The 24,281-nt window shown below is 50.9% G+C and overlaps 2 protein-coding genes across 3 annotated transcripts; both read right to left on the bottom strand.

The window, feature by feature from the left end:
• Window positions 1–6,358: 6,358 nt before the first annotated feature.
• Window positions 6,359–14,798, bottom strand: CNPY3 (canopy FGF signaling regulator 3). 2 transcript variants are annotated; one of them, XM_081245138.1, is made up of 6 exons: window positions 14,356–14,798; window positions 10,527–10,650; window positions 9,616–9,712; window positions 7,729–7,851; window positions 7,376–7,493; window positions 6,359–7,050 (listed from the first exon to the last, which is right to left on the bottom strand). In XM_081245138.1, exons 1-6 carry the CDS (start codon window positions 14,609–14,611, stop codon window positions 6,827–6,829), a joined length of 942 nt encoding a protein of 313 aa, XP_081101264.1. In that variant the 5' UTR covers window positions 14,612–14,798; the 3' UTR covers window positions 6,359–6,826. The 2 variants fall into 2 exon arrangements, with proteins under 2 accessions (XP_081101264.1, XP_081101265.1); XM_081245139.1 differs by having other exon boundaries at window positions 14,437–14,795.
• Window positions 14,799–17,991: 3,193 nt separating this feature from the next.
• PTCRA (pre T cell antigen receptor alpha) lies at window positions 17,992–23,775 on the bottom strand (the record flags this gene model as incomplete). The annotated part of the gene is made up of 5 exons (XM_081246805.1): window positions 17,992–18,482; window positions 19,089–19,133; window positions 19,962–20,282; window positions 21,081–21,113; window positions 23,718–23,775. The coding sequence occupies 5 exons, from the start codon at window positions 23,773–23,775 to the stop codon at window positions 17,992–17,994; spliced, it is 948 nt and encodes a 315-aa protein (XP_081102931.1).
• Between the last annotated feature and the right edge of the window lie 506 nt (window positions 23,776–24,281).

Raw genomic sequence — 24,281 nt, 5'->3', positions numbered from 1 at the left:
TTCCAATGACCAACTGCCTTCCATGGAGGTGCCCACAGAGTGCGAAGTCCAGGTCAGGGCTGGGAGTGCTTGGTGCTCTTGCTATCGTATTGCTCACTGTCACTTCATAAATTGGTCGTTTAGTTTGGTTACTGTACATCCATCCTTCCTCCCCAAAGCAGAAGGTCTCTTCCTGGGACAAGACCCTGGACTGAGGTGGATTCAGGAAAATGATGCCACCCAGGGAAGCCCAAGACAGCAAGAACAACCTTCCCCACCTGTCTTTGTTCTTCTGGCTTCAGAAAAAGCAGAGGTATGGAATGTAGAACAAAGGAGCCTCCCCATCCCCTCCCCCTTTTACCATCTATAGAATCCGGGAGCTGGAGGAATCCCAAAGATATGTAATCATTCTTACCTTTCTATTTTTAGCACACAGACGACCTCAAATGGGCCTGCCCATGCCCAAGCAGTGGAGTCTGTGCTCACACTGACCCTACAGACAGGTCTTTGGCTACAGGCTTAGAAAGACACTGTACTGGGGAGTTTATAATATGATTTTTTAAAATAATATGAATGCTGATGGTAAACTTGATTTTTTAAAAAAATATATAGGTTGTGAATAGCTTCTAAACCTACTTATCATTTCAAAGACAAGATTTTTGTCCTGAAGTTAGTAATTATTTGATTTCTTTCTCATCCAGAGGCATTTAAAAAAAAACGTCGAGATCACAGTACACATGGAATTGCATGGACCATTTTTCTTTCTTTTTTTTTTTTTTGCTTTTAACTATCAAAAGCATATTTTCTTCTCTTGACCATAAATTACTTGGCCTTAAGCATTTTTTGGCTACACTGAGAGGATGTGCTGCAACTTGTTTACTCACTCCCCAAGCTCTGAACATTTAAAATGCTCCCACAATTTTTCAGAAGAGTGAACATGTGGATGGTTGTGATGACATTATTTTCCAAATGAAAGTTTTCTATTAATCAAAACAAATGTTTGTTTCAACCTTCTCTACATGAAGATAGTATTCACTGATATTTCATTGGGTAGAAAATTGTATTTAATTGTTGTAATCTTCTTTAATTACCACCAAAATGTACCAAGTAATTGCAGTCCTTCATTGCTAAATCGTTTGTCCATGTCTTCTACCCACTGAAATATATCAAAACCGCCTTTTGTTTTACTTGGTTACTCTATGTGAATTTTAGATAACCCAAACCCAAATTTAGATAACCCTGGGCCATGGAAGAGAAGGTCACAGAATATAAATCAATTTACAGTTTGACTTAGCTGAAAATAAGAATAGGTGATTTTTTTTTTTTTTTTTTTTTTTTTTTAGAAATCAGCAAGCTTATTTATTTTATTTATTTATTTTTGGCTGTGTTGAGTCTTCGTTGCTGCACCTGGGCTTTCTCTAGTTGTGCTGAGCGGGAGCTACTCTTCGTTGTGGTGGGCCGGCTTCTCATTGTGGTGGCTTCTCCCGCTGCAGAGCACGGGCTCTAGGCGCGCGGGCCTCAGTAGTTGTGGCTCGCGGGCTCCAGAGCGCAGGCTCAGCAGCCGTGGAGCACGGGGCTTAGTTGCTCCGTAGCATGTGGGATCCTCCCGGACCAGGGCTCGAACCCATGTCCCCTGCATTGGCAGGCGGACTCCCAACCACTGTGTCACCAGGGAAGCCCTAGGTGATATTTTTTAAATGCAATGTTTATTATTTGCAACAGGCTGAAAAGACTAAATTCTTCATCCCCAAATGTATAATATGTTTGCAAAGAGATTTTAGGTTGGGAACATGGCTGCAACTGGACAAACTCCAAGGCTATACCTATTTGAGGACACATTAAAATCTTAGAATTATGAATTATGTATATACAGTAACTACAAATGGAAGACATTCTGGCTGGTTTTGTTTTGATTCACAACAGGTAGAAATACATTGCTCAGAGGAAGGATGCCAATTTCCAAACTCTAGTCCAAGCCGCTGGAAAAAACTCTTCTCTGCTGACTATCTGTCCAGATTGACCATTGGGATGCCACCCACCCACATGAACTCTGCTAGCAGATTTATTACAATGGATCCTTTTTTAGCCTTTTCAATATACAATATGACTCACTCTGCTTTAATAAAACCCCATCAAATGAGTATAAAATTGGTCCCTATATTGGTGGGTTATAACACTAATTAATGGTGGCTACATTACTTTTTTTTTTTTTTTTTTTTTTTTACATTTTTGGCTGCATGGCATGTGGGATCTTAGTTCCTGGACCAGGGATGGAACCCGCGCCCCCTGTGGTGAAGTGCGGAGTCTTAACCACTGGATCGCCAGGGAATTCCCACACCTGGCTTTTTGAGTATCTTGTTTTGTTTTGTTTTTCGGACAGAGAACCTTTTCTGTTTTAGAAAAGTAATGATGGTAGGAGATGTTGCCACCCCTGGAGCTGGTGATGGGGTTGGCCCACTTCTCAGGTTTCAATGTGCAGCTACATCTCCTGTAGAGAATCACACCCATTTTAGCAGAAGTTTAAGCTCTGTTGGCCTGTATAAACTTGATAGATGGAGAGTACACTTTTAAAGAAAGAATGAGTAAAATCGGATCCCTCTTAAATTGTAAAGAGAAGCCAGCTCTTGAGGGCAACGTTAAAGGTCAAGCTGCCTTTAAGCTATACACAACTGTAAACTTTGAAAAGGGAGAAAAACTTGAAGGTTAATTCACTCCTAACTGCATGTCCAACCTTAAACTCTGAGGACATAAATAGACTAGTGGACAGCAGCTGGTCTGCTTTCTAGAAGAGAGAGCCATGTCTAAGGGGAGGATGGTGGACGAGCCAACCAGCTATGGCTGCAAGATTCTATGGCATGGAGGCTATGCCCTGGGGCACTGAAGCCATTCCATCTGGGTTCAAAACCTGGCTGGGCCACTTCCTAAATGTGTGACCTGGGCAAGTTATGTAACCTTTCTGTGCTCCGTTCATTCAACAGATATTAAGCAGCTACTCTTGGAATTCCCTGGCATTCCAGGGGTTAGGACTCTGAGCTTTCACTGCCAAGGGCCCGGATTCAATCCCTGGTCTGGGAACTAAGATCCCACAAGCCCTGTGGTGTGGCCGGCGGTGGGGGGGGAAAGCAGCTACTCTGTGCCAGGCACCGCTGTACTAAGCACTGGGAATATAGCAGTGAACAAAGTAGACAAAAATCCCTGTTCTTTTTGTAGGGTGTGTGTGGGATGTTTCTGGAGTGATGGTAATAATGTTTCACAATCTGTATGCTGGTGACTTTGGTGTTCAGCTTGTAAAAATTCATTGAGCTTACACTTATGTGTACTTTTCTGTATGTGTATTTTACTTCGATAACGTGTTTAAAAATCCATGGCCTTGTGTGGATCACAGCTGTATTAAATGAGTTAACTAAAGCATGTAGAGCTGTGCTTGCCACATAGTAATATGCACTCAAAAAACAGTGGCTACTATTATTACTCCAGTGAAGTTTCTTAATAGTGCAAACCAGGCCATCAGTGGATGTTCAAGAGGGATTCAGCTGGCCCTGCTGCTAGGATTAGTACACAGAGTCCTTCCACAAACCAGTTAGGCATGGACCATGCACCTGTCACGGAAAAATGTGTTTTTCTTTCAAGATCAAAGATATGAAGAATTGTGTTCATACCTGTGAACTAAAGTGATTTAGGGCTGCTGTGCACATGTGGACAAGTTGTGAACTGCACAAGGTGTCCTTATTTAAAGGGCTTCCATTCAAACTGCAAACCTCATGGGCTTGTATACTTATTATCATTTTCTGGCAGGAATTCTGGCAGTCAAGTGTCTTATTCTAACAAAACTTTTATTAAAACAACTTCCTGACAGATGGGAGTCAAAGGTGTGAAAAGCACCACTTTCTAACTTGTGAAAAGATGTTGCATGAAAATACCACCCAGGAACTTGGAAATAAAGAGAGGAGCCTGCCTCCTAGGAGCTGTTCCTTAAAACGAATACACAGAGGCCCCGATGCAGCCACTTCTGAGGCTACTGAACCCCAACCCCTGAGACTTGACTGTCATTGAACTGGAACAAACTGGCCTTGTGGTTTGTCCATCAGCCTTTGTGGTTCTGGATGATGGAAGTCTCCAACAGAGAGACAGATCCTCTCTGGGGTTCTGATAATTCATGTTTCTGAGGACAAGACTTCCTTCCAGTGTGGCTTCATTGAGGTCTTGGCCCCTCTTAGCACAACACCCGAATTTCTCCTGGTGGAGTGGGTTCCAGCTGGCCTCATCTTAGGACCCACACAGACTCCTAGATCCCCAACCCAGCAAGTCTGAGGGGGGCCCATCTGTATGTTTAACAAGCATCCAAGTGACTCTCATGTCCAGGTGAGGGTAGGAGACCCCGTTCTAATTGGGTTTCTAACAAAGGGACTGAAATCAGGTTCACTCTAGCTCAGCCAGACCCCTCACCTTATGGGAAAGTGGGAGGCAGTACTCCAGTTCAGAAAGGCTTGTGTGTGTGGTGGGGAGAGGAAAAGAAAAACCTGGGAAGCCAGATCCTGCCTTCTTTCTCTTCTAGGCTGGGCCAGGGCGAAGCTGCCTGCTGGGGTGGGTGCGTGGAGAGCTAGTGAGTGTGCAACACACCTGGCCTTGTGGGGAATGGGGGGCAAGTGAGGGCACTAATCCTGCAGCAGCCACAGGTCAAAGAGCAAAGCAGTCACAGCACTGCCCTCCCTCTGGTCTGGGCCTAGGCCTGGGATTGGGCCCCTGGGCCAACACCCCAGTAAGGGGATAGGTCTTTGTCTCATCCTATTCTAAGGACAGTGAAGCTCTGGGGACAGACCTAAGCCAAGTATTGAAGTGCTGTGGGTTAGTGACAGGATGGGGGTGGTCAGAGACTGTCCACCAAATCCTAGACAGTCCAGGGGCCTGCAAATGGTTCCCCAGCCCTGGGTTCCAATCCCGGACCCCCACAGTCACCTCCTATGCTCAGACCAGAGTCCAGGATGGGACCACGGTCTAGGCTGGAATCTCTGCCCATAGCCCCTTCAACAGGCGCCAGTATCAGCGCTGGAGATGGGGAGGGGGGCGCTAGACCAAAAAGTATCATCCTCCAAGGGCCTGTTCTAAGCCTCATGGGCCAGAGAAGCAGCTTCCAATTTGCTCCACTCTCTATGGCCTTGGTGTTCCCAGCCCTGGGGAGGGGGGAGGGGCTGAGCCCCAGTTGGGGGGACCCCAGAGCCTTTTTGCCAGAAGCTGGGAAAATCCTTCTGGGGCACCTCAGCAGTGACCCCTCCTACCTGCTGGGGCCAGCCTGGAATGTGAGGGAGCCTCGGTGCGGGTGCTCAGGGGATGTGGTGTGGGTGCAGCGCTGGCGGGAACTTCCACACTTCTCTCCTTTCTAGAAGCAGGGGTTGTGTCCTATTTTCCTTCTAAAAGAGACTTGTTGGTGGGCATGGGTTATGGGCAAGAAACCAAACCAGTTCAATGCGAATCACATGGCCGATGCCAGGTGTTGGAAGAGGGGCCCTGGGGCTGCCGGAATACAGTGGGCTGGGGTCTCAAAGCCAGGGTCCGCGTGCAGCTGTGCCACTGTCAACAGGACTTCGAGCCCGTCCTGTGACTTGAGCCTCAGTTCCCTCTTCTACAAAATGGGGCTAACAGCACCCACCCGAGTGCACTGCAGGGTTAAAGCACTGACTACTCGCAGCTGTCACCACTAATGCTTCTGACCCACCACAGATCTCTGCCTTCAGGACAGACAGGGAGGTGCTGGAGCCTCCTATCCCTTCTCCCCAGAGGCCAGCCTTCCTGTTTCTCCCCTACTCCCAGAGAACATGGTGCAACCAGCTGTTTTGGGGGGACTGGGGTGTCCTCCCTCCCCTGCGGGCTCCGGGCACAACAGCTGGGAAGCATGGAGTGGTCAGGTGTGGTCATCAGGGAACAAGGTTCAAGACCAACAGGCAGGGCCAGGCGGAGGTAGAGACGAGGGGCGGGAGCTGGTGGGGTCACTGGCGTACACCTTACACAACCAACGGGAAGGCCTTGGTGGTGGGGAGAGGAGAGGCGGGAGGGAGGGAAGGAATGAGGGCAGCCAGGTGCCAGGGCACAAGTGAGGCCCCTCCCGGCCTGGGGGGCTCGGGGAGACCAAGAGCAGCTGAGGGGCAGCACCGGAGCACTGTGCCTGGCCCCACCGCATACCCAAGGCCCACCCCTCGCCCCAGCGCCCCCGGGCCCTCCCTGCACTTGCTTTCCCCACAGTCAGCAGGTTCAGCCTCAGTGATGGGAGGATGGGAACAGCCTCCCATCCTCAGCCCCCAAGGCTGGAAGGTGAGGGGCAGGGAAGAGCCACAGGGGGCTCCAGGCTCCTCTGAGGGGCTGAAAAGGACTCAGAAATCCAACGGAAAAAGGCCGAAAGGTTTTTACTCTGTGAGCCCTGGGCAGGGCCGGGCAGAGTGCAAGGTGTCCACAGGAGGGGTGGGTGCAGAGAGGAGGAGCTGGGGCCTCAGTCTTGCTTCCCGGTGTCAGTGCCGGAGGAGCGAGGGTGTGCGGGGCTCTGGAGCCCCAGTCCCGGGGCCCAGCTCGACACCTGCCTGCCCGAGTTCACACTGGAGTCCTGGGCAGTCCTGAGAGCGCAGAGCCCGCCTGAAGTCTGGGTCAGGAGAGGAACGCTGGGCAGAGGGAAAAGGCCGGCCTGGGCTGCCTGCAGCTGATCTGAGTTCTTCCAGGGCTGGAGTCCGTCTGCGGCAGAAGAGGCGCAGCCCAGGCAGGCACAGCTGAAGCCCGGTGCCGCTCTGTCTGCCAGAGGCAGGGCCCAGATCCTTCAGCTCCCAGGTCAGGGCTCTGGGTCAGCAGGAGCGCTGAGTTAGGCTCAGAGCTCCTCGGGGGGGCCGCGGGTGAGGGGGGAAGCCTTCTGGATGCCCTCGTCCTCCTCGGGGCTGGGGTCTCCCTCGAGGCCACCCAGCTCCTTCCTCTGTTTGCTGCCACCGCTGCCGCCACCCGAGGCCTTGGCCCTGCCGCTCTTCTTCTTAGATTTCTTCGCCCCCAGGGCAGCTGTGTCCCCCTTCTTGCCAGACCACCGCTCTGCCAGGCAGCCTGGGGCAAGGAGGAGAGACACCGTCAACAGACTGCTTTGCTGGGTGAGGAGAACTGGCTGCGGAGCCACTGGGGCGCGGCGACTGGAACGGGTCCCAGCTGTGCCTCGCTGTGGCCCCAGGCCCGTTTTGGGGCATCTGAGGCATCCGCACGTTACTCTGCACTGGGCATGTCAGGCCTTGACCCCACCCTGTCCCATCCAGCTCCCTGAGGACAGATGCTACGATGCCCCCACTTCTTATTTCTTTTCCGTCCTCCCCCTACCCACGTCCCCTGAGGGGGAGGCAAACAACACGATCGAGGGCCGACATGCCCTCAGACTCACTGGTATCCTTGCCCTTCAGCACGTGATTGGCGCAGAGGAACTGAGTCAGGTCCTCTTCCTGGTGGTTCCTGTACCAGTCCTCGATCACCTCCTCAAACTCCTCCACCAGCACGTCACACTGTTAACCACAACGCCTCGCGTTGGCAAAGCCTGGCGCCGACTTCTCCCAGAGGAGCCCAGCCGAGCCCCACCGCCCACCAGGCTGGTGGCTGATTCCCGAGGGGGCTGCAGCCAGAGGGGTGAAACGACTTGACCATGGTCCCCCGGCTCCTGGTGGCCTTCCTCAGCCGAGGACCCCCCACCACCCAGCTCTGTGGGGCACAGCTGGCCTCTGAGGGCCGAGGGGTCCGTACCTGCTTCTTGAGGTCAGCCACCTCTGCAGAGGTCTCGTTCCACAGCTCGTAGGGGATGTCCATCACCACCTTGACCCCTTTGTGCACCAGGTTGTGTAGCGTCTCAAAGGTCTCCGACATGCCCTGGAAGAGGCGACCGGACATGAGAGGCAGAGACCCTTCCTCTCCCTGCCTCCTCCTCTCCCGGTGGAGCTGGAGGCCCAAGGACCCAGCTGGAAGTCAAGACCCCCTATAGCTTCTCACACTAGTCCTGACCTTCCCCTCCCCTCTTTGAGGCCTGCATCCCACAACCCCTCCACACACACGCCCTGTCCTGCCTCCCCACACTCCTCTTTTCCAAAAGGTCTGCTGGGGCTTCCCTGGTGGCGCAGTGGTTGGGAATCTGCCTGCCAATGCAGGGGACACGGGTTCAAGCCCTGGGCTGGGAAGATCCCACATGCCATGGAGCAACTAAGCCCATGTGCCACAACTACTGAGCCTGTGCTCTAGAGCCCGTGCTCCGCAACAAGAGAAGCCACCGCAATGAGAAACTGGCGCACCGCAATGAAGAGTAGCCCCCGCTCGCTGCAACTAGGGAAAGCCCATATGCACCAACAAGACCCAACACAGATAAAAATAAATAAATTTATTAAAAAACCCAAAAACCAAAAAAGTCTGCTGTTGCCCTCAGGCCCTCTGGACAAATACTCCTTTTCCAGGAAATAAGTTGGTCTTGGCTCCTTCCCCTCACTGTGGCCTCCCCCATATCCAGGCCCACTCCCTGCTTCGGTTCTTCCTATGGCTTGTGTCTTTCCTTGAGGGGAAGAGGCACAGGCGAAGCAGGGAGGACTCTTGGTTGCGTAAAAAATATTCTTCTCCACGGAGACAACACACTATCTATTTCTCCTCTGTCTTTCCAGAGATCATGCACGTGACTAGAAGCAAATATACACACAAATATACCCTCTCTTCCACCCCCACTTTTTACACAAGCAGCAGTATGTATCATACATACCATTCGGCACCTTGCCTTTTTCACTTAATAATATACTTTGGAGATGATCTTAGTTCAGTTCATAAAAAGCTATCTCATTCTTCGTTTTACACTTTGCAAAATGGCCTACTGAACGGCCACACTGATTTATTTAACCACTGGTGAATGGTTAGGTTGGTTCTAATTTTTTTGCTATGGAAAATAATGTTCAACATTTTTACATTAAACATGGATTTATTACCAAGTACAACATTAACACCAATTATAAAGATAAAACCTAAGACTTCTGTGGTTTGATACTATTCATCTAGGTTTCCCAGGGGTTTCTGATGGATCTCCTTTGCTATAAGGGTACTTAGGTGGAGAAATGTGGGAGACAACTCTCCTACCAAACATGGAAGATGCAGGGACAAAGAAACGTGGGCCTTGTTGCAAGAAAGCTCATTCTCCAGGGAGAGAAGCATTCGTGTACACAGTAAGCACAATAAATGTCACAAAGGCACCATGATGGAGGTCCAGGTAGGGGCCCTGTGGGCCCAGAGGAGGGACGTGGCAGTCACCGCCCCCCAAGAGTCTTCTGACATCTCCTCTAAACCCTCAAAATTCGGCACAGCCTGAGTTCTCTCTGTGCAAGTGCTTAGGCCTCCGAGGGGGCTGCCACCCGGGAGCATTTCTATCTGGGGCTGAGGCAAGACCCCAGTGGGCAGGCCCAGACCATCAGGGATGTGCCCACTGCCACTGAAAAGTCAGGCTGCTCAGGAGGGGAGGGGTGCCAACAGCAACGGATGAAGAATGCGGAGAGACCGAGGAGGGATGCTCCCAGGGCACGATCTTCCAGTGGCACCCAGACCAGCAGACACACTTAAACATGCAGCCTGGCCCCGGTGGGGATGAAGGGCCAGCACAAACCCAACCTTGGCAAATCGGTTGCTGCCAGTCCTCTCCTTGTGTAGACTGTAGTCCAGGAGCCGCTTGCAAATGGTCTCAGTGACTTCGATTAACCGTAAGTCCCTGCCGAGATAGCAGCACGAGAGGGCCTGAGTCCCCCTCCTCACCCCGGTGGCTTAGTGGTCTGTCCCTCCAGCCCTGCCTCCCCAACACCTGCACATCTCACCAACGGGAAGGCAGAGCTGGAAGGAAGATAGGTCATCTGGGGGGGGGGGGCTCTGAAATGCTGGAACACAGACCAGAGAGACACACTTTTAACAGCTCTACGGGAAGGACGTTTTGTTTTGTTTTGTTTTAATAAAGCTACATGATTCAGTATATTTTTAAAAAATAAAGCAAAATGTATTAAAGTTTGATGTTAGGATATCACTTCATTTTGAAAGGATGATCATAGTTGATGGAAGTGTTTTTTGGTTTGTTTTTAATATTTATACCTGGCAAAGTTAAAAGTTGGTAATCCTTTTTTTTTTCCTTAGGCCACGCTGTGAGGGTTGCAGGATCTTAGTTTCCTGACCAGGGATTGAACCCAGGCCATGGCAGTGAAAGCTCCCAGTCCTAACTACTGGACCGCCAGGGAATTCCCCAGTAATCCTATATTTAAAAAAATTAATCCATAAAATCCAAGAGCCTGGGAATCACTGATAAGGTCCAACAGCCTTGCTTTTACAGATGAGGAATGTGAAGCCCAGAGGCATTCAGGGATTTATGAAGGCCACACAATTAGTTGGGGATAGAACCAGTGGGCAAACTTAGGTCTCAGAGCTGCCTCCCTTTGGTGGGTCTGCCTAGCCAGAAGGGAGAAGGGAACTTCAAGCTGCTGATGCCTCGAGGAAAAAGCAGACCAGGCCAGTGCCCCCCTCCCTACCACTTCACTTACGACTTGGTGTATTTGACTCCTGAGGTCTTCCGGTCCAGGATGCCATAGCCCATGTCAATCACTTCCTTGGTCTTGCCAGTTTCCTCAAAGGCTGACTTCAGCTCCACTGCGACATATTTACACACTGGGGGAAGGAGACACAGCACAGCCTACTGAGTGCATCTGAGCCTTTGACGGGAGCTGGCTCCCAGCAAAACAGACCCAAGTGGACGCCTCTCCCAGACTGGGTTGAGTCAATGCTTGGAGCACAGAAAGGAGTTAGCACCAGACCACCAAATGGAGCTCAGTAGGTGAAAGCGGGCTCCAAGATCCACTGTCCCCTGTCCACTCTTGGCCCTTATTCCTACTGGCTTCATTTCTCCCAGCTCCTTCCTGCTCCCCACACCCACAATCATTTATTTTACTTCAAACATATAGAAAAGCTGAAATGCTGAAAGAGTACAATGAATAACTATATACCTTCCACTCACAGTCAACAGTTGTTAGTAAAAACAAAAAAACAGTCGTTAGTGATTTATCACTGTCTCCCCAATATATAATATAAAGCAATGTGATAATAATAGATATCAACAATATACACATTGTTTTTGCTAAATCATTCTGAAAGTAAGTAGACTTACATCACTCCTAAACAAGTCATCACGCATCTCTTGAGAACAAGGACCTTCTCCTACCTAACCATAAAAATCACCATACTCGGAAGATTAACAACAATTCCAATATCATCTAATACTCAGTCCACATTCAAATTTCCCCAGTTGCTCTCCAAATGTCTTTTTAAAATCTTTTATTAAAAATTTTTTTAATTAATTAATTTATTTTTGTCTGTGTTGGGTCTTCTTTGCTTCACACTGGCTTTCTCTAGTTGCGGTGGGCGGGGGCTACTCTTCGTTGCGGTGCGCGGGCTTCTCACTGCGGCGGCTTCTCTTGTTGCAGAGCACGGGCTCTAGGCTCACGGGCTTCAGTAGTTGTGGCATGCGGGCTCAGCAGTCGTGGCTCGCAGGCTCTAGAGCACAGGCTCAGTAGTTGCGGTGCACAGGTTTAGCTGCTCCATGGCATGTGGGATCTTCCCGGACCAGGGCTCAAACCCGTGTCCCCTGCATTGGCAGGTGGGTTCTTAACCACTGTGCCACCAGGGAAGCCCCCCCAAAATGTCTTTCATGGCTGTTTTATTTCTTGATTTCATATGTTGTTCCAACACGAGCACTCTATTCCTACCAAGTTAATTTGCTCCATTCCCCCCACAGGCCTGTTTCTACTGTTTTTGTTCATTTATTTTCACATTTCCTCTTACGCTTCCTCGAACAGTTATTAAGCAAATCCTGTGTGTCAGGCACTGCCTGGGGATACACAGACAGAAACAAGGTCCCTCCCTTCCAGATACTCAGTCTAATGGAGAAGAGAGAAGTGTAAACAGATAATTACCATTGCATAAGGAGTGCTAGCATTGAAAGTGGGCAGTGCCTGGGGCTTCAGGAAAGTGCATGATGTCCCCCTTCAGGGGTTGTCTGTCCATTCTCCTAACCTCACCTTAAAAACCTCCTCCCCCAGGAAGCCCTTCTGGATGAATCCCACCTGCTCTTGATTTCATTCTGAGACTCTGTAGGATCCATGCTCTCACTAAGGGCCTCCGTCATCTCATGTGTCTCTCTGATTCGACTACAAGGGCACTCAAAATGAGGATAATGTACTGGATTTTTTTCTTTATTCCTCTAGTCTTGAACTTTGTATGTGTTGGATACTTGATAAATATTGCTCACAGAGACTGTGCTGGTGCTCGAGCAGCTTCTGATGTCTCTGAGTGGAACGTGGTCTGCAGGCTAAATGCCATCAGTGTTGTTATAACACCAACAGCAGAGTTGGGGAGGAAACCAACTTACTACTGAAACAAATAAATCCCCTGCAGGCTTGTTTGGTGAAATTTTATAACATGTGCATTAATAGATGGCTTGGAGAACTTGGAACACATGAAAATTCCAAAATGTAAGCCAGTGACCTCAGAGTCTGCAATTAATTGAGGGTGTCTCACCTCCCTGGCTCTCCATCCAGGACGATCTGGGCTCCCTCCTCTCTTCTGTCCTGTACTGTGTGCAAGCTCATCATTTTTATGGCTCCTGTGCCCCCCTCTTCCACACCCTCAACATGCAGTATGCCAGGCCCCGGAGGTTGGAACCCATCAACTCATCTCTCTTATACCCATCAACCACAACCTTGCTGCCCAACTCTTCCAAACCTTACCTCTTCAAGACCCCGTCTGGGGGTCACACCCAGAGCCAGACTTGGAGGAGACCCATGGCACAGACCCCAGATCCTCATGGACATCCACCCACTTTTTTCTGGGCAGGTTCTCCTTCCTCTGTGCCAAGGCCTCTTCCACTCAGGCTACTGAGCCAGGAGGCAGGATTTGTTGGCCAGATAGTCAGCATTTAATATCAAAGATGTCACAGTGGTAAGTAAAAGTAAATATACATGATTAAGAGGAGCCAAAGGGTTGGAGTTTGCCAAGCCATCCTATGACTGAAAATCCCTTTAAAATTATTTTTATTAATTACCTACAAAATCAGGTTGGACTAGAATGATCTAAAGATCTTTGCCAGCTCTGTGCTATTTTGAGTCTTAGGAAAAGAAATGTGAGCTTCTTAGGCTATGAGAATAATAAGAGAAACAGTAAGGGCTCTTTGGTATTAGAATAAGATAGGAAATGAGAAGGGGAACTGAAACCCCCAAAAGATGTTGGCTATGACTAAAAGAAGAGTGAAAGGAAGGCATCATAACCCTCTGACTGTCTATTCAAGGCAGTGAGGGAGAAAGTAGAGGCTAGAATCCACATTGGGAGGCCCACCAGTGAGGTCAGCTCATCTCTGAAGCATCTCACCTTTAATCTCTCAAACAAAAAGATTACGCCTTCCAAACTACTCCCACTTCCCAGTGCTTGGGGAACCTCTGGCCGACTGTACGCTTTGTATTAGGATGCAACAGATTTATAGCCAACTTTCGTGGGGGGCTGGGGTTAGGGAGGGGAAAAGGAAGGAGTGGGTGTAAAGCCCTGAGGAGGAAACAGAAATGGAGGGGAGGGAAAAAAAGGTAGGCCCTTCGCAGTCCTGAATCGCTGGTTTGTGTGCTGGCGCTCTTTTCTCTCTTTCCCACGCCCTCTCCTTCTCTCTCTCTCCAGTGCCACACCTTGGGAGGCCTTTGGGATTTACTCTTTTCCCATATTCCTAAAATCTTCCTCCCTCAGGAAGTTCCCCCAAGCTCTCTTCTTCTCCTAAAGTGACCCCTTTGGGCTCAGACCCTCCTCCCCCCTCCACACACCCACAGCACCCCCACCCCCCTTCACTCATACTTATTCCAAATACAACTACTGGCTGCCTACTAGGCACTGTGTGAATAGCTATCTGAGTCAAGGTCGCTGCCCTCAAGGAGCTCACAGCTAGTGGGGGAGACTTCCAGTGACACAAAGTAGGTTGCGGTGAGGGCACAAAGGGAGCGTCTCAAGCTCTTCTTCCCCCAAGACCAGTCATATGGATCTTTTCAGTTCCTCAAACTTGTCCTTTGCTTGTAGGCCTCTCCATCTGTGGCTTCGCTTCTCTTCACCCGGCTAACTCGTAATCATTCAGGGCTTCCTGGACGTAGCCTTTCCCCCCATCTCTGGGCTAGATTTAGATGTTCCTCACCCAGCCCCCAAAGTTCTGTGCCTCCCTTATCACGGCATCTACTACCCCGATTATAAGTGCTTGTTTTCACCGATTTCTGAGCTCCAAGTGCACTGAGACCTGAACTCTCGCCCGCCCCTGTGTCCCCAACGTCCAGCACAGGGCCAGGCACATACCAGGGTCAGGGAGTGGAGACCCGCTGGAGAGCCCAGGACCTTCGATCCCCCGACGCTTCTCCGCAAGCCCCGCCCCCTCACCTTCGCATTTGCTGGGCAGTCGAACCCAGTCGGTCTCCTCTGCTCGCGCCTGCCTCGGGCCCAGCTCCGGGGCCGCCAGGAGTAGCAGCAGCAGCAATAGCAAGGGGAGAAGCAGAAGACAGCGGGGCCTGGGCCCGGGCCGGGGCGGGGACGCGGGCTCAGGTAATAGCTCCATGGCCCAGCCGGACCCGACCCGAGCGGACCCGGCTGCGCTTCCTCCGGCTGCGCGAGCTAGGCAGCTTCCCGGAGCCGCTTCCGGGACTGCACACGTGCCTCAGCGTAACCAGGCCAACGGGGAGCCCCCCGCCCTCGCCTGCTCCCGCTTCAGGCCGCCTCGTCCGGCCCCCAGAGCCGACCGAGGCCCGCGGACTAGTCAGCCAATGGGCTTTTCGGGGTTTGCCTTCTAGCGAAAGGGAGGACGATCTTTTTTCGTCCTCGGCCAATGAGAGAGTGGATGGTGCCCTCAGTGACCTATGGCAACATCTTTTCCCATCCCATAACGGAGGCTCTGGGAGGGGCTGGAGGATCAGGGCTAGGGGAGAGGAAGCAGTGCCCTGGTCCTGAAAGGTATGGGAAAGACAGTCTTCACTGCCTTCGCCACCTCCTTGCACGTCGCTTCTCCCCTGGGGTCATTATGAAGCTAGTACTTACTGAGAACCAGTTTTTAAATTTTATTATTATTATTGCTGCTGTTGTTATTGTTCTAATTGCCAGTCACTCTAGTAGGCGCTGTGGATGAGACCTGGACGATTCAAAGAGTCCCCAGCCTTCAATCAGCTTTCTTAGGGCCCAGTAACCCTAGATTTGTCCCAGTGAGAACTAGAACAAATAATTTCCTCTCTGAGCCTCAGCTTTTATCTGTATGATGACAAAATGATCCTCCTAGCTGCTGTTCAAGACTTGCCTGTTCCTGTGACGCTCAAAGGGGTTAATAGAATTAAAGCTTATTGAGCAGATTGTAAAAAGTTCATGCAATAATTTTCTTTTTAGTGTGTAATCTGGCTCCCTTTTCTGGCCTATTGTTTATTTCTTTGGATTCTGAGCTCCCACAAGGCAGGGACTTGGCTAATGAATGATTGATTTCCCTTCCATCTCCCCAGCAACAGGGTGCCTAGCACAAGGAGTTGCTGAGTGAAACCCCCTTGTGCTATGTCATCAAGAGGAGGACTCTCTGGGTCTTTGGGGCTGCTTCAGGCTGCCCCTGAGCTCAGTGTTCTATGGACACGCACAGACCAAGGCTGGCTTCTCTGGGAGGTTGTCTGCAAATTCCATTTTTGTCCATAAATCTGTGTTTCCCAGTGCCTCTTGTTTCCTTCCTAGAGGTTGGATATTTATGCTATTTTATAAAGACTTTAAAGGACTGATGCTCAGTCCATTGACTTGTCATTTCCTGATCTTAGTTTCTTTTTTAAAAAATTTTTATTTATTTAATTATTTATTTTTGGCTATGTGTGGGCTTTCTCTAGTTGCTGCGAGCAGGGGCTACTCTTTTTTGTGGTGCATGGGCTACTCTTTTTTGTGGTGCATGGGCTTCTCATTGCGGTGGCTTCTCTTGTTTCAGAGCACAGGCTCTCGGCGAGCGGGCTTCAGTAGTTGTGGCTCGCGGGCTCTAGAGCACAGGCTCAGTAGTTGTGGCACACGGGCTTAGTTGCTTCCAGGCCTGTGGGATCTTCCTGGACCAGGGCTCGAACCCGTGTCCCCTGCATTGGCAGGCGGATTCTTAACCACTGTGCCACCAGGGAAGCCCCTGATCTTAGTTTCTTGCTCAAAACAGTTGTGTGGGTGACAAGGCACTTTGGTTAGGCAGGAGCTGTGATATGTAGAATTCATACTACACTGTAGAGGGACAGGACATTGTCCTGAGGTCCTCCATGCTCTCTAGGCTTCAAAAGACTTGAGGAGGCTCAAGAGTCTGGCCAGGAACCCTCTTGGGAAATAACATTAAGCCACCACAGTGGGGATTCAGAGTCTGGGGCAGGGCAGGATTGGGGGAAGGGGGGCAAGATGGGTAGGAGCACTGAAGCTAAGGGAAGCCTGCTTCCAGAATAAACAAAAGGGCCTCTGAGAGGACATTTACTGAGGCACAGCTTAGTTTGGCAGGAGCCCTGGGCTCAACATCTGGGCTGAGAGCTGGGAAGGGACAATGGCTGGAGAAACTTTGAGATTATGGCTGGATACGCCCCCACCCCCACCCAGCCTACCCCTCCCTCATTCTGTGTGTTAGGGAAGGAGCCGGCTCTGTGGGGATGGTGGACAGGTTGATTCCCCAGAAGTTGTTGCCCTCTCCCTCCTTGAAGGATCCAAAAAAGAGCTGGGAGAATCTCCTTACAGGCTGGTGAGAGATGAACAGTGGAGGAGAGGTGAGGGTTTTCGTGGAAGAGTAGCTAAAAGGGCAAAGGGGCTCTGGCAAGCTGGGAGTCACTGACGCCATGTGTGTGGGGAGTGTTAGAGTACAGTTCCTCACCACCACGTTGGAGGAAGGAAGACTGAAGTAGGGCCATTGATCCAGGGAACTGTCCTGCACTGCCCCAGGGGACATCTGGATTCACGTGAATGCACCCAGAGATTCTTGGGGTGATTACTGGAGAGGAAACTCTGGAAAAGGCGAGGTTTCCTGCAAGAGCTGGACTAACAGAAGACACACAGGTTACACCCCATTGTGGGAGCCTCATATTCTATCAGTGCAAGAACCCTCTTTAGGAAACAAAACAAAACGAAACTAAAACCTCTTTAGTGCCTGGCTCAGAGTTGAAGCTCAGTGAATATTTGTCAAATGAATAATGACCCTTAATTGATTAATAATGTATAAGTTTGGAATTACTATCTGTGCTCTTGGCAGTGGTTATGATCCTATTACTCTGGAATCCTGGCCCTATTCTTTTTTTTTTTTTTTTTTTTGCGGTATGCGGGCCTCTCACTGTTGTGGCCTCTCCTGTTCTAGAGCACAGGCTATGGACGCGCAGGCTCAGAGGCCATGGCTCACGGGCCCAGCCGCTCCGCGGCATGTGGGATCTTCCCGGACTGGGGCACGAACCCGTGTCCCCTGCATCGGCAGGAGGACTCCCAACCACTGTGCCACCAGGGAAGCCCCTGGTCCTATTCTTTTCTGTCAAGTCTGTACAGGACTTCACATCAGGCCCAGCGCCCCATCTTCCTGGGTTCCTGGGCTCCTCACCCTGACCTCTCAGAGAGGTCAGGGCGAGGGTGAGGAGACAGAGAGGGGGCCTTGCCCCATGCCTGGTGATGAGGAAAGGAGACAGAGTTGGGACCACATCCACCCCAACCACCAGCCCCACTCTGCAGTTTCCAGGCTCTCACCCTCAGGAAGCCTTCCCAGATTTCTGTCTCCTGTAAATCTGCCAAATTCCCTCCTCCCAGAGCAGACATTTTCATTTGCTTGTGTCATATAAGTTCTCCTTTAATTGTTCTCAGTTATCAGCACCTCAAATGTCCCAGTGTCTGGGTCAATCACCACCCTCAAGGGGCTTCCAATCTGATGGGAGAGACAAAGCCTTTTCCCTCAGAAAGCCGTCAGTCTGAAGGGGGAGACGGAGCCTAGCCCCCGGGGAAGCTCGGGTCAACTGGAGGAGGCAGATCGCAGAGAAATGCTCTAAGGCTGGAGGCAGGAATACTGAGGGCGGGTCCCGAGCGCCACGCCCTGAGCACCAGCGGGCCCTCCTCCCAGACAGGGCTCCTGGGATCCCGACCCGGAGGGCGGGTGTGAACCCAGCGGCCGTCCCGGGGCTGCAGCGCCGGCGGGGTGGACAGGCTGAGCCCTCGGCCTGTGGTCCACCCATCATTGCGGCGAATCCAGTCGATGGGGTTTGCGGGCGATCCTTCCGGTGGCGGAGGCTGCGGGAGGAGAAGGTGGTCCGCCCGCGGGGCCGCGGGGAGCCCGGGGTCCCCAGGGCGAGGCGCCCGGGCCGGGTCCCTCCGCGCGGCGGACGGGGCGCGGAAGCGGCTGCAGGTCAGAAGCACATCCAACAGCAGCAGCTTGAAGAGCAGCAGCCGCAGCGCCCCGAGCCGCAGCGCCTGGCCCCGGGTCCCTGCAGGAGAGAAGGAACCGGTGAGCGGCCTGGAGGCTGGCGCTCAGCGCCACGCACCCGAGAAGGTTCACCAGAGGAGAGGGAATCCAGGGGACGTCCTTCCTGGTGTCTAACCTCAGCTCTGACTGGTGATAATAACACACACCTTCCTAGCCTTCATTTAATTTTATTCCCCAGCAACCAAGGGGATGCAAGCCAGGCAGGAATTAGCATTTGGTTGCAGAGAAGAGACACCAGCTCAGATTTATCTGTTTGGTAGGGAAGTAGAACCTGGCTCATGACTGCATCCAGCGGGGGGTGGGACTTTCCTCCGCTCTGTCTTCCGAGGCTCCCTAGACTCCCAAGAGTCTCCCAAGGCTCGGATGCTGAGACCATCCCTCTGAGCTGCCCAAGGAGAGCTTCAAGGACCCTTCTGCTAGCTCTCACCTGTGCTTCTCAACTGGCGTCCAGGAATTATGCTGGGGTCAGAGGATCTATCCCCACCTGACCCAGGGGTAGACAGAGGCCCAGGCTAGCCAGTGCCCCAACCCAGCAAGGCAGCCTCTTGAGGGGACCCATCAGGCCCAGAGCCCAACAGGGACTGAGGTCCTGGTTCCCGGTACTCACCCCTGAGAGGCTCCCAGAGGCAGGTCCTGGCTGAGGAAGACTCTCCTGCCAGTCAAGGAGAAAGGAGTAAGTCATTGGGGTGGGCTGTGCCCTCCACCCCAGTGCTATGCCCTGGCCCTGCTCAGGGCAGCTCTTCTTGGAGCACTGGATAAGTGGACAAATGAACCAGTAGTGGGAATCCTGAGCCCATCTGCAGCAAGTCCTCTGAGGGGCCCAGATCTCCCTCTCTCCTGGCTGTCCTCCTGCCCCTAGAGATACCTCAGCACTTTTAGACAAGGAATCAATTTTCTTAGCAGCCTTCTTTGGAAGGCAGTACGTTTATTCAACAAACATTCCTATTTGGAGGATGAGAAAACAAACATAATTCAAAAAGAGAAAGTAAGTCATCTGGTCAATAATAATAATAGCTGGCTTTGGACATGTTACTTAACCTTTCTGTGCCTATAAAATGAGGAGAATAATATGACCTACTTCATAAGTGTAAAGTGTTTACAACAGTGGCTGGCACAGAATAAACAATAAGTAAGTGAGAGCAACTTAATATTTAATTATTGTTTGATTCTAATAGGGTGTCATATTTAGGGTGATATAGATATAGATATTAACCCTGGGTATACATAGAAAGATATTAACCTAGGAGGGAGGAGACATTATTACCTCTTGGAAGTCATGCATCAGAGCCTGGATTTGAATGAGATATCACTGTTTTAAATCCCAGAACTCAGGGCCCTGAAACCACCCTCCTATGGTTGGCACTTAGATGCCCTTCACGCCCCCATGGCCTGGATTCTGCCCTCCCTGCCACCATATCCTGGTTTCAGGGTGTATGAAAGGGGCAGGGAGCAACCACAGGGGCCCGGGCTCTGTCCCCACCTGACAGCTGTAGAGGCCTTGTGCTCTGGCTGTGGTCCCCAGTTCCAGGTCCAGTGTGACAGACCAAGGTCTCCCAGGCTACCAGGTCCTCAGAAGGCAGGGAAAGCTGAGCCAAGCTAGTCCAGGTGCCATCAGCTGCTGGGGAAGGGCCATAGGTGAAGGCATCCAGTGAGCTGCCATTCCCAGCTGAGAACCAGATGGGACTCTCAAGGCCAGGGGGTGCAACGTCGAGGACCAGGCAAACCACCAGAGTCTGCTGCTTCCCATCCACCAGCAGTGTGATTGGTGGGGCCAGAGAGGGGAAGGGTGTGCTACCCACACCTGCAAGAGAGCACGCACTTGTAGGGGGCTAGGTCTGTCCATGCCCTCTCAGGTCAGCATCTCATATCCTCCCCTCTGGATTTCTCTCCTTCCATCTATCCTTCCACCAACCATCAGTCTATCCTTCTATCCACTCATCCATCCCTCTCTCCTTGCATTTACCTATCTAACCACCTTCCTTCCCTCCATCCTTTCATTCTCCCATCTATTCATCCATCCTTTCTTTTTTTTTAAATTTATTTATTTATTTATTTATTTTTGTCTGCGTTGGGTCTTCGTTGCTATGCACGGGCTTTCTCTAGTTGCGGTGAGCAGGGGCTACTCTTTGTTGCGGAGCACAGGCTCTAGGCACGCGGGCTCAGTAGTTGTGGCTCGCGGGCTCTAGAGCACAGGATCAGTAGCTGTGGCACACGGACTTAGTTGTTCCGCGGCATGTGGGATCTTCCCGGACCAGGGCTCGAACCTGTGTCCCCTGCATTGGCAGGTGGATTCTTAACCACTGCACCACCAGGGAAGTCCCTCATCCATCCTTTCTTCCATCATCCATTTTCTCCACATCTCTTGTTTCTACTTTCCATCTATATGTCTATCCATCCATCCATCCATCCATCCATTTATCCATCTTTCCTTCCTTCCATTCATCCATCCATCCTTCCATCCTTCTGTCACCTATCTATCATATGTGAATCTCTCTGTGCCAGGCACTGGGGATACAACATTAATTAAAGTATTGTCCCTGCTCTCAATGATCTCAGTCCCATGAGAAAGACAGCAGGTGCAAACAAATATTTATAGTACCTTGTTGTGCCAGCCTCAGGAGAGTGGTTACCTCTGAGGAGGAAGGGGAGGAAATAGAATCTGGAATGAGATCAAAAGGGGCCTCAAACGTATCTGTAACTTTTTGTTTCTTTTAAATAATATTTGATTCAAATATGGCAACATTTTAACTATTTGCTAATCTGAGTGGAGTATGCATGGTTGTTTGTTGTATTATTCCCCGTTCTATTCTGTAAGTTTGTAGTATTTTTTAACAGCTTTGTTTAGATATAATTCACGTACCATACAATTCACCCATTTAAAGTGTATGTCTGGGGACTTCCCTGGTGGTCCAGTAACTAAGAGTCTGCGCTCCCAATGCAGGGGGCCCGGATTTGATCCCTGGTCAGGGAACTAGATCCCACATGTCGCAACTAAGAGTTCACATGCGGCAACTAAAGATCCCGCATGCCACAACGGAGATCCTGAGTGCCGCAACTAAGCCCCGACACAGCCAAATAAATAAATAAATAAATAAGTGTACGTCTGTATATTTTATAATTAAAAAAAACAAAAATAAGTCATGTGGGTACGGCAAACATTTGTCCTATATTTTTCAGAATAGTCCTGATTTTCCAAAAACTTATTCTTTTTGGTAAAGATGACTCATTTAATATATAACAAAATCTTATTTTTGAATAGTTGGACATCGGGAATTCCCTGGCGGGCTAGTGGTTAGGACTCAGTGCTTTCACTGACATGGCTTGGGTTCACTTCCTGGTAGGGGAACTAAGATACCACAAGCCACTTGGTGCGGCCAAAAAAAAAAAAAAAAGAACAGTTGGATATCTTTTCATATAAATAAAATCTCAAAGGTTAAAACCTACAAACAAGGGACTTCCCTGGTGGCACAGTGGTTAAGAAGCCACCTGCCAATGCCAGGGACACAGGTTTGAGCCCTGGTCTGGGAAGATCCCACATGCCGCGGAGCAACTAAGCCCGTGCACCACAACTACTGATCCTGTGCTCTAGAGCCCGCGAGCCACAACTACTGAGCCCGCGTGCCACAACTACTGAAGCCCGCGTGCCTAGAGCCCGTGCTCTGCAACAAGTGAAGCCACCCTAATGAAAAGCCTGCATACCGCAACGAAGATCCAACGCAGCCAAAAATAAATAAAATCAATCAATCAATCAAAAAAAAAAAAAAAAACCTACAAACAAATTCACACCATGAGTTAGGTGCAGCCAGGCTAAAGAAATGCTCCAGGGTGCTGGGAAGGGAGGCCATAGAATCTCGTGGGGACTTAGAGGTGGGGGGGTGCTCACAAAACATTTCTTTTTTTTGGCTGCATCACGTGGCATGTGGGATGTTAGTTTCTCGACCAGGGATCGAAACTGTGCCCCCTGCAGAGGAATCCTAACCACTGGCCTGCCAGGGAATTCCCTCACGAAAGATTTCTTGAAGGTCGAATAACTGACCTAGAAGCAGAAGTATGGTAAGTAGCCCGCTCTGGATTTGAATTCAGACCTCTGTGACTCCAAATCCCACAGACTACCCCACTTGGAAGGATGACTAAGATTTGCTACATGACACAGTGGACCAAGCCTGGGACGTGGCCTCAGACAGAGTTGATTTGACTCTTGACTTGTCCACTTAATTTAGAGTCTTAATTGTCCCAGTGATATAATGGGGTTAATAACACCAGCCCAGTAAAATTGCTGTGAAGAATAAAAATCATGAATATAAAATACCTTGGCAGATAAGTATCATTAATACTAATATTGATAAGGCATCACAAACAAAGGGAGGAGAGAAGGCTGGCAATGAGCTCCAGGACCATCAACCTCCTGAGTCTTTTCAGCTGTACAGAGAGACACACTCCCCTAGCTGAGTTCAGCATCTACCTCCTCCATGAAACCTCCCAGGATTGCTCCTCCTCACCCTAGGTGCTTCTTTCCCAGAGCTCAGGCCTCCTGACATGGGCTCTCCCCAATCCACATGGGTGTGGTTTATCTCCCTAGCGAGGGCGAGCTGGTGACATACTGGGGGCCAGCTTTAGGACAAGGAGATGCCCCAACTCAAAGTCAAGGACCTATCCCCACCACACACATGCAAACATGCACAAGCTTCTAGATGAAGCTGGAATTCTCAGAATTTGACTCCTTTGTCTCCAGCCTTGATCTTTGGAGGACTGGGATCGGGGTTGGGGGTCAATACACTGGGAAGTCACTGAGGCCTTGAGACTTCTGAGAGCCCATTTTTTGGGGGAGCAGGGGGTGAACGTGAGACACCCTGAGCCCTGAGGGTAGGAGACTGGACAGTAAGGAGGGTGGGACCTCACCATGTTGCCCGTGCCCCATCACCCCATATAACACAACACAGACAGGCTACCCCCCCCCAACATACACACCTGTCCAGCTGGCTGGAGGTGAGCACCCTTCCTCCCAACACTGTGGACTCCAGGGGAGCAGGAATTGGGGGCCCCAGAGCAAGGTAGTTGGGAGGTAGTATACAATGGGGAAGGGGATGATGGGCTTCTGGTGAGACCCTCCCCAGGGGACCCAGGTACCTCTGTCCTGCCTGCCTGCATCCCTCCCACACCTAGGGACACCCAGAGTGAGGGAGTAGGCTTGGGCAGACTGATGGGGCACAGAGAGGGATGCAGGGAGGGCGCTCACCTGTGGGCAGGACTGGACACCCGAGGGCCAGGAGAAGCAGCAGCCAAGTCCCAGGCATGGCCCACCTGAGAGGAGGCAGGACCCAACTGCAGACCTGGGCTGTGGGCTGGGGGAGGAGGCGGCCACAGGACTGCCTCGCAGGCCACAGGCCCAGCTGCATCTCAGCTGCTCCACCACGGAGCCGTTTCCCCAGGTGAGGGGCCCCTCCCACCTTCACCCTGGCCCCCAAACCCAGCCTTCTCTCACTCTCTCACGGGTCCAGGGAACTCAGAGTGCCACTACCACACCAGGAGTCAGATGCCACACCCCCTCCCATCTGAAGAGCACTTCACAGTGTGCAAAGCCTTTTCCAAGTCACTGCCCCTGCCATCTACAGGATCCAGAGCACTTGACAGTAGGTTAGGGGCTTAACATACAGCATTTCACTCCATCCAGCCAACAACTGTGAGTTCCATTTCACAGGTGGGGCAACTGAGGCTCAGAGAGATTGAGTGACCTTCCCAAGGCCACACAGCTGGCAGGTGGCAGAGCCAGGGCTTGAACTGCTTTCTGATGGCTGGCCTT

This window comes from Mesoplodon bidens (assembly GCF_964165515.1).
Source record: "Mesoplodon bidens genome assembly, chromosome: 10".
NCBI lineage: Eukaryota > Metazoa > Chordata > Mammalia > Artiodactyla > Ziphiidae > Mesoplodon > Mesoplodon bidens.
This window is presented reverse-complemented; position numbering and strand designations above follow the sequence as displayed.

Coding starts and splice junctions, on each gene's coding strand:
- CNPY3 (XM_081245138.1), bottom strand. CDS start 14,611: ATGGAGCTATTACCTGAGCCCGCGTCCCCGCCCCGGCCCGGGCCCAGG. Junction 10,651..14,355: donor GTCTCCACTCCCTGACCCTG/GTATGTGCCTGG, acceptor TCCTTCCCCCAG/TGTGTAAATATGTCGCAGTG. Junction 9,713..10,526: donor GGAGTCAAATACACCAAGTC/GTAAGTGAAGTG, acceptor CTATCTCGGCAG/GGACTTACGGTTAATCGAAG.